At 45.5% G+C, this 14883-nt stretch overlaps 1 protein-coding gene across 1 annotated transcript in view; it reads left to right on the plus strand.

Annotated features, from left to right (window-relative positions):
* SUZ12 (SUZ12 polycomb repressive complex 2 subunit) overlaps window positions 1-14883 on the plus strand; it is a 1189145-nt gene that overhangs the window by 692346 nt on the left and 481916 nt on the right. Inside the window, exon 10 of the mRNA XM_069654958.1 lies at window positions 4479-4656. Coding sequence (XP_069511059.1) covers window positions 4479-4656 — 178 coding nt within the window. The remainder of the gene's footprint in view (window positions 1-4478; window positions 4657-14883) is intronic.

Raw genomic sequence — 14883 nt, forward strand, 5'->3', positions numbered from 1 at the left:
GTAACCTAGTATCATAATATTATACAAGGTCTAGCTCTCGACATGTTTCAGTTCACTGGTATAATTCTGGAACATTCATCAGGAGTAATTGTAGTAGTCACGTCGACTATTAGTTTAAGTCTTCCTTTCTTTGGGCTTTATCAACAGATTTCTTGGACTCTTAGCTAAAAACAAACAATATAGTGAGCTATAAATGCTCTAATTGTAGTCTGTTACAAAGAACTATATAACTAGTATCTAAAGGAAACATTATTTTACCTGATACTGTTGGTGGGTATGATGGAACAAGAATTCCAAATCATTGGAGTATCTTTGGACAAACTAATAGTCTCTGCCGTAATGTAACTCTGTTTAACCCATCATTCACTCTGGTATTAGCTCCCCATCCCTTTCAGATGCACTATATTTATTAAGAGTCCACCTTAAGGTGGTTAGGTTCAATGTAACCTTTTAGCTCGAGGGAGTGATTCTCTGGTTCTACTTAATATTCAAACAGTGTATATATCCATCTAGACTTTGATTGATTTGCAATTCACTACAGCTGGTTTGTAATTCTGTCTGGAGTAAAGAAAGGTCCATGTGAGGGAACAATTATAAGCCCCGTAATTAGGTAGTCTAGGTTTATATTTATAGATCTTATTCTCTACACATGTCATGTGTCTAATTAGTCAATCATATTTTTTGCCATTTTAGCCTATTTTCAATGTATTCAGTCGTTTAAAAATAGTTTTGCGGTGTATATAGGTTATCTGTATTTATACGGCTTAAGGGTAGAGGCACTCGATGGTTGGCAAAAGCCTCTTTGTAATCCACGTCGTAGTTACGCTGCAACTTACCTTTGAGGTCTCAAATCATTCGTACTCGGCATATAGTGGCTAAGATTTGCTCCAGTGATCGCCGAGTGAAACACAGTCGCTTAACAAGTTGTGCAATGTTGTTTTGCTTATAGCGCATTGGCGGAATAGTTCCTCCGTCCTCTATGGTTTCACAGTCTGGGACGTCATCTCTGTTGTTGGAGTAATTGACTCGGTATAGTTTTCAGGTCGGCCATGTTGGAATATTTTGTGTCTATAATGTCTGGCTTGTTAGAAAATAATCCTTAAGTTTGTCAGTGATTATCTTATATCTATACCGAATTGTTCTTTAGTATAGAGGCCTCACCTCTATGCGAGGCCTCCCTCATGACCTTTCCCAAAGGCATGAAAACAGTGCACTTCACCTGAAACACGCCACTATCTACAGCCATAAACCACCTGTTCACCGCATAAATTTGACTCCACATAGATGTCACTCACTGTTCATATGTATATTATATGTATCCTAATGTATACTTGCTCTTTTTGCTCAATGTACAACTGCTTCTCCCCATGTGCCCTCTCCCTGTAACTAAGCTCCCCTCAAGTAACAGTGCCTCAATGCCCAAGGGCTGCTGTAGGCTATACAAATGTAATTAATAAATATAGAGTGGTACTATTTTTATATAGACCAGATTTGTCTGTAAATCGACACTGAAAAAAGTATTTAGGCCAGATACGGATTCACTATTATGTAAATAATCTGACCTAAGCTCATAGAAATGATATGTGGCCCGCAGTAAGTTGTCAATCTATAAACAAAGACCATGTAATGGTCGTTGGGAGAATGTATAAGGTACAGTATGCTTTAAAGGAGTGCTGTATATAGGAATCATGCCAACATCTAACTCACTTTTTTACCTTTAAGTTCAATACAAGTTGTATTTAGATTTTGTTACACACACTAGATGATTGCTGTAAATTCACCAGTGTTTTATTTTGTGGCATTCAATGGCTTCATTTAAGCCTTTAGTATCACTTTAAGTTTGGTAAATCTATTCTTCCTTAGTTTTTTCTTTCTAATATTTTCCTTTTATCCTTTCACAGTTAGCAATACTGTCCAGTAAAATGCTTTGCGATTATGTTTTTTCTCCATTAAGAGTTTCAATGTGGGTGCTTTTTCGATTCTGTTCTTTAAGCAGCTCATATGTTCTATTATACGCATTTTAACTTTTCTACAGGTCTTACCATCACAACATTCGATCACGGTTTTTTGTGTGGGGTCATTGGGCATTTATGTACCTTTTTCCATTTTATAGATATCACTCGACACATTAACCTATTCTTTCTTGGTTTGCAGTTTTTCATTCTTCCACCCTTTAACACGATCTGCTAATAAATTTTGTTGCATATGGCCGCGTTTCGAACACACTGTTTTCCAATCGAAGCAAAAACAAAAAAAAAGGGGGCCGGAGGTTGAGGTGGATAATGTATGGACCTGCATGTATAGGGGGGGGGGGTAGCCAAAACGTCCATAGCTACACAATTTAGGCTACATGCATTTGAACTACATTGTTGGCAATAACCTCTGGCTAGACTAGCGCTCATTTACCCAGAGACTAATCTTCCTGGCAAGTCATTTCTGATCAAAATTGACATCCCTGTCGTTCGAAAAATATAAATACCAGATAATATTTTTCCTCTGTTTCTTCCTTGTGTGCCATTCTTTTTCCCAATATCTTGTTCTGATTTTTGTTAACTTTCCTCCATTAAACCTTTACTCTGACCATATTTCTGATCAGATCATATCCATTCCGGATGCATTCATCCATTGTTCAGTTAAAAATAATTTAAAATGTAAGCCAAATATTACCCTTCTTAAAGAAAATGGGCCTTGACCCATTGAAGAAAGCCATTTACTTTTCCATCACAGCCTTAACTTTTTGTAATAAAATGCTAGAAAAATGTGCAGATGTTTGTCACCTCACACTGCATATTTTTCTCCGTGACTATCAGCCTGCATTTTAACTTGGTGAGACAGGATGATGCCCTGCATGTGCTAGACTCAAATGGCCCAGTTGATTTGTATGTTTGAGTCTCAGCTGAGTTGGGTACAGTTTACCATGAGGTTGTTTTGTTCATCCTATATCTGGTATGGGGTTGGCTGGACTTGTCATAGCTTAGTTTGTTTCCTTCTTGCATGAGCATTCTCAATTCCGCAGATGGGCTGGAACAGGTCTAGTGCTTTGTCGGTGCATTGTGGCACACCACAATCTGGGTATCCGATCATCCATAATTTTCAACTTATACCTGGGACCCCTTTTAGATCTACTGTTAAAGATCTGCTCTTGTGGTGCATCAGTAGGCCGCCTCCTCCTGCAGGTGTACTCTACCTGCAAAACTGCCTTGATGCCACCGAAAACTGGATTTCTGCTTTCTCTTGGAAAGCTAACCCTACCAACACTGAGCAACTTCTGGTTTACCCTTTTCTTTCTTCCTCTAAAGAGTTGTCCAACTCCAGGGCTAAGCCTCATTAATATTAATGAGATCCCAAAAACTCGTCTGGATTCCAGCTCTCGAGGCCTGGAGTTGGACAGTTTTCCTTCTTTGGGACTCGCACCTTAACTTGTGCCCCTGAAGACTGTTTTTTTTTTCTTTAATTGTCATGCTTAACCGTTCTTAAAAATGTTAGACGTTACCATTGGTAGATGTTTGCTAGATGTTTTGCTAAAATGGAAGAGAAATAGATTTTAAAACCTTCAGTTATGTGGTTTGTTGCATTAAAATCTTGACATGTACCTAAGCAATGTCTGTCGTACGTTACCTGGCTGCTTTTAATGTCATGTGTGATGCATACAAGATTTAGGTTCTACCCTTGAGATTTTAGAACCCCTTTTTTAAGAATCTCCAATTCCTTCTGTACGAATAGCGGTTTTGTTTATAGCTTCGGCAATTAAACTTCAGTCCACATATGCATTCACACGTCTGTTTTTGTAAGTTCTAAACGTGAGGAAATATTTTCAGTGTTAATTCGAACTTGTTTTATTTTTTTATTAACCTGAGAAAAATGTGTAGTTTGCCCGATGAAATAGTTTTGTGTGTATGAATCAATCATGCCATCACACTGGCATAGTTAATGTTGATCATGATTTTCTGTGGAGTTTCAGAAAATGCCTTTCGTGTGTGTGCATTTTTTTAAACCGCTATTTGCATGGGGCTTTCTTTCCCATAGGGAAAATAACCTTTTCTGCTCAAATAGTTTACAAAGAGTAGGAATAGCAACATTCCGGAAGAAAACACTGTTAAATTGAGTGTTAAGGTTGGACTTGGAGTGCTATAGACTGAGTGTACTTCAACCTAGTCATTCCTACTTTTTGTTAGATTAATCTTAACTCTCTACATTTTTATTGAAATGTAATATATCTTCTAAACTATTCTTGTACATGCACTTTGAAACAACCTATGTAGTACTGTTGAATTTCTGTTCACAGTAATTCGTAATGTGAAGGCATTTATAATTTGTGCTGGTTTACACAGGACATATCAGATTGTTTACATATTCAGAATAAAGAATTAAATATACAATAGTCCCTATATGATATGAGTAACTTGTACTATGTAGTTTTGGACTGTTGTTCAAAAGAAGGTAATTTCTTTTTGTTTTTATTATTTTTTTCTTTTTAGAGGTTGCCTCCTTTTGAAACCTTTTCTCAGGGACCCACCCTCCAATTTACCCTTCGATGGACTGGTGACACAAATGATAAATCTACTGCACCTGTGGCAAAACCCCTTGCAACTCGGAACTCTGAAACTCTCCCCCAAGAAAATAGACTTCACTCACTGAAACCTGCACAGACGATGGGTATTGCATGTTTTAATTTCACCATTTATATTCCAAATGGTTTCCTTTTATAATAAGGTTTATAGTGTAGATTAAGTTTCACAGCATTCGGTTATTGTCTTAAAACATTTTAAATTTGCCTATTTTTGGGATCTTTTTTATCGATTTCATTACTAGATTAAAGATATGAAGCTTCCTTTTTTGGGTTTGCCCAGTACCCCACTGCTTGCCCTTTTCTGATAGTTGCGGTCTCTTTAAGTGGAGTTTAAAATTTGGTAAAGATCATGTTCATCTGGGAAAATAATTTTATATGGGAGAAGTAATGTTCACATTCTCTGTGCCATCACTACTGCAATGAATGTTGTACTTTACATGCAATTGATATCTACATTAGTGATGAGCACAGAGAAGGAAAATATGCCCTATGTAGGAAGCCTAGTTTGTGGGAAATATATTGTGGTTCACATTTGGATTACAGGGATACAATGGGCACAGGTCTAGCTTAAGAAAAAACATGCTCACATGTTGGTTCAATACAGCCATATTATTGATGGAATCACTCGGCATGGGTCTGCTCCTTGGTTGTAGTTGGTGAAAGACGCGTCGGGTACCCATCTACACATTTTTTTAAAATGTTAACCAATTGCCTATTAATGTGCAAGGAGGACAGATATTTGCGCAAGACGATGTAAGGGTAATTCAGCGTCTAACATAGAATGAAATCAGTGGCATTTCAGTAAAATCATATAGTTCGCTGAAGGGGACATCCCGTCATTCGTGACTACTACCCATCAAGTAGTGCAAATCAAACGGTTATAGTTCTAAGGGAGTGGAATTAGACTTTTTTTTCATGTTCCAAAGTCTGCATGTTTCCTTTTAGGCTGCATTTCACCAGATGTTTGTCCTCTCTAATCTTTTCTAATTAATGTAGTAAATCAAATGTAATGGTTTCTGTGAGCACTCACATTTTGCAAATTGTGTAACCGGAGTACAGGGAGCTACATTTATAAGCCAAAGAGCATGCATTGTTGAAGTGTGAAACCAGATCGTATTTATTTAAATCCCTACAAAAGTCTGCATCTAGCTGCCTAGCCTACATTTCTCCCCTTTAATTGTTTTTTAATGCACTTTATGGAGTTCAATATATTCCTACGCAACTTCCTCATTTGACATATGAGGAGACTGAAAAGATTTCAAATGGATTATGTCCTCCCACGGATTCCTCCCCTTCTCACACACCAAACCGCACGCACTTCACCACACCGCAACAACAAACACATAAGTCGTACCAACAGCACACGAGGACTCGCATCAATCCGATATTCACACCCAAGCTCAGCGCATGGTGAAAACGAACTGAAGCTACCAACAGGACATCACCTTTCTCACTTTTCATTCTCCCTCTTCACCCTACTAACCCCGTCGCGCCTTCTTATTTGCAGATCTGCCTGAGCGCCTGGAGACCAATTCCATTGGTGACGGTGCAAATACCTTTACCATTAACGTCTGATATCCCTATTCGCAGCACGGTTCCGCATTGGCGCTGTCCAGCTCCTTTACACCTCTCTGAGCCGGATATGACGTTGGGCCAGTATATATTTTGGCGCCTCTCCCCATCACCTCGGTTCCTTTTTCTGCACAATCTAATCGCTAATCTGGATCATGCTTGTTCAGCTAAATGCATTTCAATAACTATGCCATTCCTAATCATCTAAGGCCTCAGGATTTAAGCTGTGTTGATTGCGACTGACCGATGTCGGTCTCGGATCCACACAGCATCTGCCTATACTGCTTGGGCATACACCAGGACACCCAGGACTGTGGGCTGTGCCAGTCAATGCACCTGAAGGCCCTACGGGAAAGGACAGTGAAGATTTTCACCTTCGTCCACAAAATGGTCAATCGCAAGGTGCGGTTCAGTGCTCTGAAGGTGCCACGCAATTAAAAAGGAGGCAGAACGAGCAGAATAGGTCCTGCTGAGTGTCCTCGCGCCAGCATTAGTCTCTGAAGAAGAGCCACCTCTCCAGGGGTTCACCTGAGCGGCCAAAAGAGGTACCTTTTCCAACCAAATACTTCTCGTTGGAGGAATTGGAGAACTACTGCCGGAAGATGCTAGACTTCTCCAGCATGTGGTCTTGCATGGATTCACCTGTTCCCTGTCGTTAGGCTGGGAATCCTCTGTAAAAGAAAGTTTCACTTTCACTTACAAACTCTATTTCTCCTCTAAACCAATTACTGAGCTTTGGGTCATATTGCCTCCAGCCAATGACTGCCCTCTACTCAAGCCCCTCCTCTGGCAGCCATCTTCAGATTTTTACAGCACGTTGAAGTGTTGGGAGTCCTCGTGTTTTGCTCCGTGAGCTGATCTACGTTTTTTCGCGCTTTTTGGTTAAAAGTTAGATTTTCTTTTTTTCTCAAATAGAGCCTGCATGCTCTTTTCTACATCGGCCGACAAGCTGGGATAAGTTTTGTTGGTGAATTTCAACGCCCCTCAAGTGCAGGATCCTCAAAGTTTCATTGAATATTCCAGAAGGCCATTGGCTTACTCCGGACCATGCCGGAGGAGAAGGAGGGAAGCTCCTTTTTCAAGCTCTGCTGCAGACCGCGGAACGTGTTTGTGGAGGACAAACACCTTCAATGCCTCTACTGTCTCCATCCGGATTACAAGGAAGTGGATTGCGAAATCTGTCTCGGGTTCTGCAAGCGAACCGTGAAGGATCGTCACAGTAGGCTGGTGGCGTGGCTGAACTCCAAGGCCTCTACCCTGTGCGGGAAGCGGAGACATGCCTCACCCACCGGGCCGGTCCCAAGAGCAGGCTTCTAAGTTCTTTGAGGGCGCTCCATCCGTGGGGGCCCAAGACAAGGCCAAGCACCGCAAGACCATTTAAGTCTGGGTCACCGCGCAGGCGGGTCCTGTGGCGGGCAGGGTGTGGTAATCTTCACCGTCTGCCTCCATCTCCAGCTATCGCTCCATCTCCTCCTCCAAGAGGAAATTGGCTAAACCGGCGATGCTGCAGGAAAATCCAGAGGAGAAAGCACAGGAAAAGACGACCGACCTGCAGCAGGTGAAGTCGTCGATGATGGAGTTAGTGGCAGCCATTTTCTCCAAGGACAAGGGGGCTGACCTCTCCTGGACAACGTTTGGGAGGAAGGCCTGGCTGCAATGAGGAATCCAGCCCCGGCCAAGAGGGATTGGATGGAGAAAAAATGCTGGGTGCCTGAGTCTGCACCCAAGTGCCTACCCTCGCAGCCTTCCCCAGACTCTGTCGTCTCGGTGGCAGCAAGAAAGAAGTTGTCTAACCCCTAGTCTTCTTCCTCCGTTCCTCCGCATAGCGAGGGGAAGAAGTTGGATGCCATGGGAAGGAAAGTAATCTACTCGGCGGCGTCCACAGTCCAGGCGGCCAGATACGACAGGGAGTTGTGGTATAACATGACCCCACTACTGGAGTTTCTACCTGATGACAAGCTGGTCAAAGCACTTTCCGTCCTCCAGGAGGGCGAGATGGCATCGGACCATGCCATCACAGTTGACCTGGACATCGCAGACACAGGGTTCCGACAGGTGGGAAACGGTGTCTGCCTCCGTCGTCATGGATGGCTGAAAGCCACCAACTTTGGTCAGGAGGTCCAGACGAGGGTTCTGGACATGCCCTTCGGGGGACAACCTTTTTGGGAAGGCATTTGAGTCTTTGCAGGCCATGAAGACCAATACTGAGACGGCCCGTGCCTTGGGCACTCTTCAACACGAACCGTCCTTTCGTGCCTCTGGTGGAAAATCTGGCAGATCGTCGAAGGGTTTTGTCAGAGGGTCCTCTACATACCTACAGAGTCTGTTTCAAGGCTTTTGAGAGGAGGTGTCTGTTGTTGCTCCCAAGACGGCACGCAGGTCCTGAAGCAAGATTGAACCAGCCCGGACATTCACAGTACCCCGGTGTGAGGCCGGCTGGCGTGCTTCGTTAGCGAGTGGAAGATCAGCTACACTGACCGATGGGTCCTGGACGCTCTCGCCTATGGACACACTCTAGAGTTCCAGCGAAAGTGTTTGCGGATACATCCCTCAGCACCTGCCGGTAGTATTGGCCAGCATGAGAAAAGGGGTTATACAGCTGGTTCCAAATAAACTCTGGGGCTCCGTGGTCTACTCCAGATACTTCTTGGTAAAGAAGACAGGGGGCTGGGAGCCCATTCTAGACCTGCGGTCTCAACAAATGCCTCAAGTCCAAATTCAGGATGGTCACATTGCAGCACATGCTCGGCCAACTGGAGGAAGGAGATTTCTTGACATCGCTGGATCTCGTACTTCCATGTCCCCAGTCACGAAAGCATTGGATGTTCCTGCACTTCATAGTACATGGAAGGCACTACCAATTCAAGGCACGCCCCTTCGGAATGAAGTCAGTGCCCAGGGTGTTTATGAAGTGCCTGGCACCAGTGGCGACCCATCTGTGTCTACAGGGCATGTACATATACATGTGTCTCGACGACTAGCTCATCCGGGCCAAGTCGAGGGAGATGGCCGACAAACATACGGAGAGGACCGTCCGGCTGCTGACGGATCAGGGGTTCTCACTCAACTATTCAAAGTCCTGCTGGATATCATCGCAGAACACGCTGGCTCAACAAGGTCTCCTGCCTGGCGTCCCCCACATAAGAGAGGGTAGCGGCCATGCTGGGCAAGGTGCAACGGCTGTTGGCACTGAAGATCGCCACAGTGCTGCTTGGCATGATGTTGTCGTGCATCTACCTGATCCGGCTCTGCAGGTTTGCGGATGGGACCCCTTCAAGAGTTCCTGGACGCTCGCTGGATCTAGGTGTCCAGAAGCTTCACAGACAAGATTGCTCTCGACAAGGGCTTCGGTCGAGCGATAAGGTGGTGGGGTGTGCCCTCCAACATCGCCAGGTGCATAGGTTTCTCGAGACCCCATGGTACCAGGAGACGGTCACCATGGGCGCTTCACTGGAGGGCTGGGGAGCCCACACCGGACCTCTCCATGCCAGAGGCATGTGACTGCTGGAGGGGAGAGAGCTCCACGTCAATGTCATGGAGCTGCAGACATTGTTCTGGGCCCTCAAGTCGTTCCTTCCATCCCTCAAGGGCAAAGTGGTGAGGGTCTTCATGGACAATAGCACCACAATGTTTTACATCGGGAAGCGGGGTTGGGTGTTGACACCAGATCCCCAGCGCTCTCTAGAGAGGTGCAGGACTTGTGGCACTGGGCCCAAGAGATGTTCCTCTTCCCTTTTCACCTGGCGGGAGACGAGAACACCATTGTCGACTCCCTCAACAGGGAACTGCGCAACTGCAACGAGTGTGAACTTCGACAGGATCAAGTGGACCGCCTCTTCCTCAATTGGGGCAGACACAAGATCGACCTTTTTGTGACAGCAATGAATTCCAAAGGCCAGAAATTTGCCAGCTGGTTCCTCCAGCCGAGGAGCATGGGAGATGTATTTTCCTTCCTGTGGGAAGGCCTCTTCCTGTACACGATCCCTCCGTTGCCTCTCCTGCTGCGTGGCCGAGGCAGATTTGGTACCTGGACTTTAGCCTGTTAACGTAAACCCCGGTCAAGCTCCCCGTGGGTTCGGATCTGCTCGCCAGAAAAGGAGGTGCGATCCTACATCACAACCCAGGGTCACTGAACCTGAAGGCTCGGCTCCTGCAGCCTTAGAGCTAGGAGGGTGCGAGTTACTGGTGGACTGCAGGGAGGTCCTTGCCAGGTCCAGAGCGTCGTCGACTCTGAAGTGCTATGGGCACACGTGGAAGCGTTTCACGATGTGGTGCCGGATGCAGAAGACCCATCCTCTATGGGTCACGACCCCTCAGATTCTGCCGTACTTGTTGTCCTTGGCCCAGGTGGGCGGCGATCTCCTGCTACACCAGGTCTCCAGGACGGTCTTCTCTTTAGTCCCACCGTCTCATCAAGGAGTTCCTCAAAGGACTGTTTCGATTGTTCCCGCTGGTGAAGGCTCCTGCCCCGGCGTGGGAACTCGATATGGTACTGACGAGGCACATGCGTGCCCCTTCGAGCCTATGCATCAGGCCCCTCTCAGGTTCCTCTCTTGGAAGCTGGCTTTCCTCGTGGCCATCACGTCTGCCAGGAGGGTAGGTGAGATCCATGCACTATCCTGTAAACAGCCTTATCTGACTTTTCACGACACAAGGGTGGTGCTGCGGCCACACCCCTCCTTCATGTCAAAGGCTCTGTCGGTATTCCACCTCAACAAGCCTTTGGTGTTGCCTGTGTTCTTTCCGAAACATTTGTCACCGGCTGAAAGACTTGGAACTTGCTGGATTTGGCTCGTGCTCTGAAGTTCTATGTGGCACGCACAGAGTGTTTCCGGAAGATGTCTCAACTATTTGTGAACTTTAGTCCTGTGAACCATGGAAAGGCATTGTCCAAGGCTTCCATCTCCAGGTGGCTCTCCGGCTGTATCACAGAGTCACCGGTTGGCAAACCAATCACTGCCCAGTCGTCCGAGAGCCCATTCCACCAGAGTGATCGCTGTGACAATGGTGTTCCGGTCTGGTGTGCCCCTGCTGGACATTTGCAGGGTTGCTATGTGGAGGTCCACACACACCTTCACACGATTCTACTGTCAGCAGGGATTCCAGGGAGGAGTCCAATGTCGGCCAAGCAGTGCTACGCAACCTGTTCGCTTGAAGGTGAGCCTCTTCGGAGTAATTGCTTCTGTTGAGCCTTGCTCCCTCCTGTGGTTGTGTAATAATGTACTGCTACGTATTCTTTATCCATGAGTATGTTAATCCATGCCAGACCCCATGCTGGAGAAGGAACAAGTTACTTACCTGTAACTATTGTTCGACAGCATGGGCCTGGCATGGATTCACATGCAAACCTCCCCCCCCCCCCTCCAATACCTTCCAAGACTCCCCACCTCCCCCCCCCCCCCTCCTCCTCCTCCTCCTCTGTGGCTCTTCTTGGTCCTACTGTCACTTTACATGCTTACCACATCTGAAGATGGCTGTCAGAGGAGGGGCTTGGGTAGAGGGCAGTCATTGGCTGGGGGAAGTATGACCCAGAGCTCAGTGATTGGTTTAGAGGAGAAATACAGCTTGAAAGTGAAACTGTTTTTTCTTTTACCGATGATTCCCAGCCTGACGGGGAATATTCATGAGCAAGTGAATCCATGCTGGAGAACAATAGTTACAGGTAAGTAACTTGTTCCATCTTCGTCCAGGCACCGACTGCTAAGGCCTCAAACTGTGGCGCAGACAACGGTTCTGTCTGCTTCGACTGCTGTGCCGCTGGGGCCCACTGTGTCTGTTGCGACCAGCAGGGCACCCTCAAGGGACGCATGCCCATGGTCTGTGGCCTGGCCCAAAAGAAAGCTGTGATAACTCAGCAGGCCCCGCAATAGGTTGTCACAGAGTATCCCTTTTGGGCTGTAATGCATGGGCTCTAGGAAAGTGAGCTGTTTCCCTGATGAATTCTAGGTTTAAGGTGAGCATGTGCTGGCAGAAGACCTGCGGTGAGTCTGTTGCCTCAGCACCTCCCCAGACCTGGATTTATTGCTGGCTCTCTCCCCAGAAAAAGCCCTAAGCCATGTTCAGTGCCTTGATGGCACAGGTGGCCAGTACTTTGGGATGTCTGCCCCATCCAGGTCGCAATGTGAGCTCTGTGACATTTTGGATGAGGCGCCAAAAAATGAGACGCGGCTGCCCTGCAATGTGGCAATGGAAGCATTTGTGGTGGAGGCATGGGAGAAGCCTTCCCAGTCAGACCCGCTTTTCGGTACTATTTTTAGAGTAGGTTTCCATCTTTGTGCTTAATTCTCTTCACCTGTGAGTTCCCCAGCACCTTTTGCCGGACACTTGGATTTTTTTTAAATGAATTCTCCTGTTTAAACTGGAATCTTTTTCCACACTCAATCTTTTACTCAGATCATGGGAACCCTTTTTCCCCTCTGTGATATTTCTTTGTGGAGTCATGCATTCTTCCAATTTTAAAGGCATCTGCAATTTACTAAAGCAGCATCCATCACTTTCTGTGTACTTTCTGTAGTGTTGCTGGCGGCTCCCAGTGCTTCCCTGTGATTTTTGTTTACTTTACATGGCAAAATTTTAAAGTTACCAAGGCAGGATGATCACTTTTATCATACCTAAATTTTATTTTTTGAGTTCAGCTCACCCCGCCTTATGTGGAGTGCTGTTGGGATCCAATGTATCCCTTTTCTCGACACTCCAATAACATTTTGGTTAATGTGACAGGTCTCTTGAGTGTGAGGGATGAGCAAGGCGATGCAAACAACTTTTGGATGAATTTTCAAAATATGGCATTTTATTAAATCATAAAAGGCATTAAATGCCTCACTATCCCTGTTCTGACTAGGACTTCCCTGCCTAACAAAACTAAAGGGAAAGAATCTAACATTTGGCCCTCACACTTAAACATAAAATAGACAAAGAAAATATATGGCAATTCAAAAATCAACAATTATATTCAGTTTCTTGATAAACATTTAGTAAGCTGGGTGAACTCCCTTCCCCAGGATTCAAGGAAAATTCAGCTCCAATGTTTAACAAAAAAAAAATGGGAAATCCATGCAGGTAGTGCAGCTTCAATTCTGTCAAGGTATAGTTTTGTTAACCAAAGTTTCAACAACAACAAAGCTTTACTTTGAATGGATTCTGTCCTCACCCATTCCTCATTTTAGATGTACACCGATATCCTGCTTGCAGCTTGGAAACTTTCCTCAGCAGATGGGGCTGTGCGTGGTCGTTGACCTTGTGTCCTTCGCTGGCCTCCGTCCACCTTGAGTATGACGTCAATGCTTTTATATAAGGCATGCACAGTGCTTGTTGCCTCAGTTCAGTTTTTCCGCACAGCTGCTTGAAACTGTCCTTTGCCTTCGCGTGTTAGATAATTGTAGTTTGCAAGATTTATCCAAAAATGTCCACTCCTATCCCGAAATCTGGCTTCAAGAGGGGTGCTGAGTGTTTGGTCTAAGATGTCTGTAGCCGATCCTCATCGGGAATGTCTCTTGTGCCTGGGGTCAGTTCAGTTTGACAATTGTGGCTTGTGCCAGTCTGACTGGAAAATCTTTAAAAGAGAGGAAGGGAAAACTTGCTTCGGGCAAACCCTTAAATAGTCTTCATCACGCCCACCAACAAATCGTCCAAAGAGGTCAAGAGGGAGATCTCCATACCAGACCAAGAGGCACGGAAAGCGTTTGAGGTCTCGTCATTCCTCTTGGTCACCGAAGGGAAACTGGTAAGATTTCCAAAGAAGGGGGGCAGGTAAGGCAGAATTATAGAAATTCCGTCTGCAGATGTTGGTGTTCGAGAAGGTGGCGACATCAGCCCCTTTAAAGTAGTTGTCGGAGACACCTGACCCCATGGCCCGAAGGCCGACAGGGAGTCTATGAAAACCGCTGACCGCACTCCCAGGATCACGGACAGCAGGTTGTCAAAGACTTCAAAGGCATCTTGTGCACCACTCATAACCTCAACGTCCTTTTAGGAACGGTTGAAGGTTTACAAAGTGCAACACAAGAAAGACTAATTTAAGTCTATGGCCTCTATTTATGAGAAGGAGGTGGAGGAGGAAAGCGCAAATTATGGTTTTGGCCTGGAGTTCGGCACTCCTGGTGTTCCAGAGAAGGTACTATCCCAGGAACAAAAAATGAAGGGCCTTGTGAATGCCCTAAAGGTTGCCAGTGATCTGGTTGCCTGTCCAGACGATTTTGGCACTCCTGAAGGCACAGGACATGGTAATGCTTCTTATATAGATCAGTGATGGCAGAGGTAATAGAATACCTGGGCTGGAGAAGGTCATCAGAGTATGAAGAGGATGATTTGACTGATATTTTGGATAAGGGGCCACCTAAAGACCCAATCGTTCCTTTTCATACCGCAGTCTAGGATCTTGGAGAATTGGAAAAGACTGGATACTACTCCTGCAGTCAACAAGGATTTCACAAAGAAATAAAGACCTTCATCAATGGATCTGGAGTGCCTTTCAAAACAAAGTCCACAAAGCAGTGTTGTTCAAGCAGCCACTTCTCCTTCTAATGTAACGCCTATCCCACGGTTCCTCCTGACAGGGCAGATAAAAGGCTTGATGCTATGGGAAAAAGTTTTTTCTGCTGAGAGTATGGCGCTGAAGGCAGCCAATGCAACCTGTTCACTAGCAAAGCTCACCTACACTTTGTGGGAGGTGATTGCCATGGCATCTGAGCACATCCAAGAGGGTGAAGAAAGGGATGGTTTTATGAGCATTATTCGGGACG

This window comes from Ambystoma mexicanum, chromosome 3q, assembly GCF_040938575.1.
Source record: "Ambystoma mexicanum isolate Mex_15411 chromosome 3q, UKY_AmexF1_1, whole genome shotgun sequence".
NCBI classification, from domain to species: Eukaryota; Metazoa; Chordata; class Amphibia; order Caudata; family Ambystomatidae; genus Ambystoma; species Ambystoma mexicanum.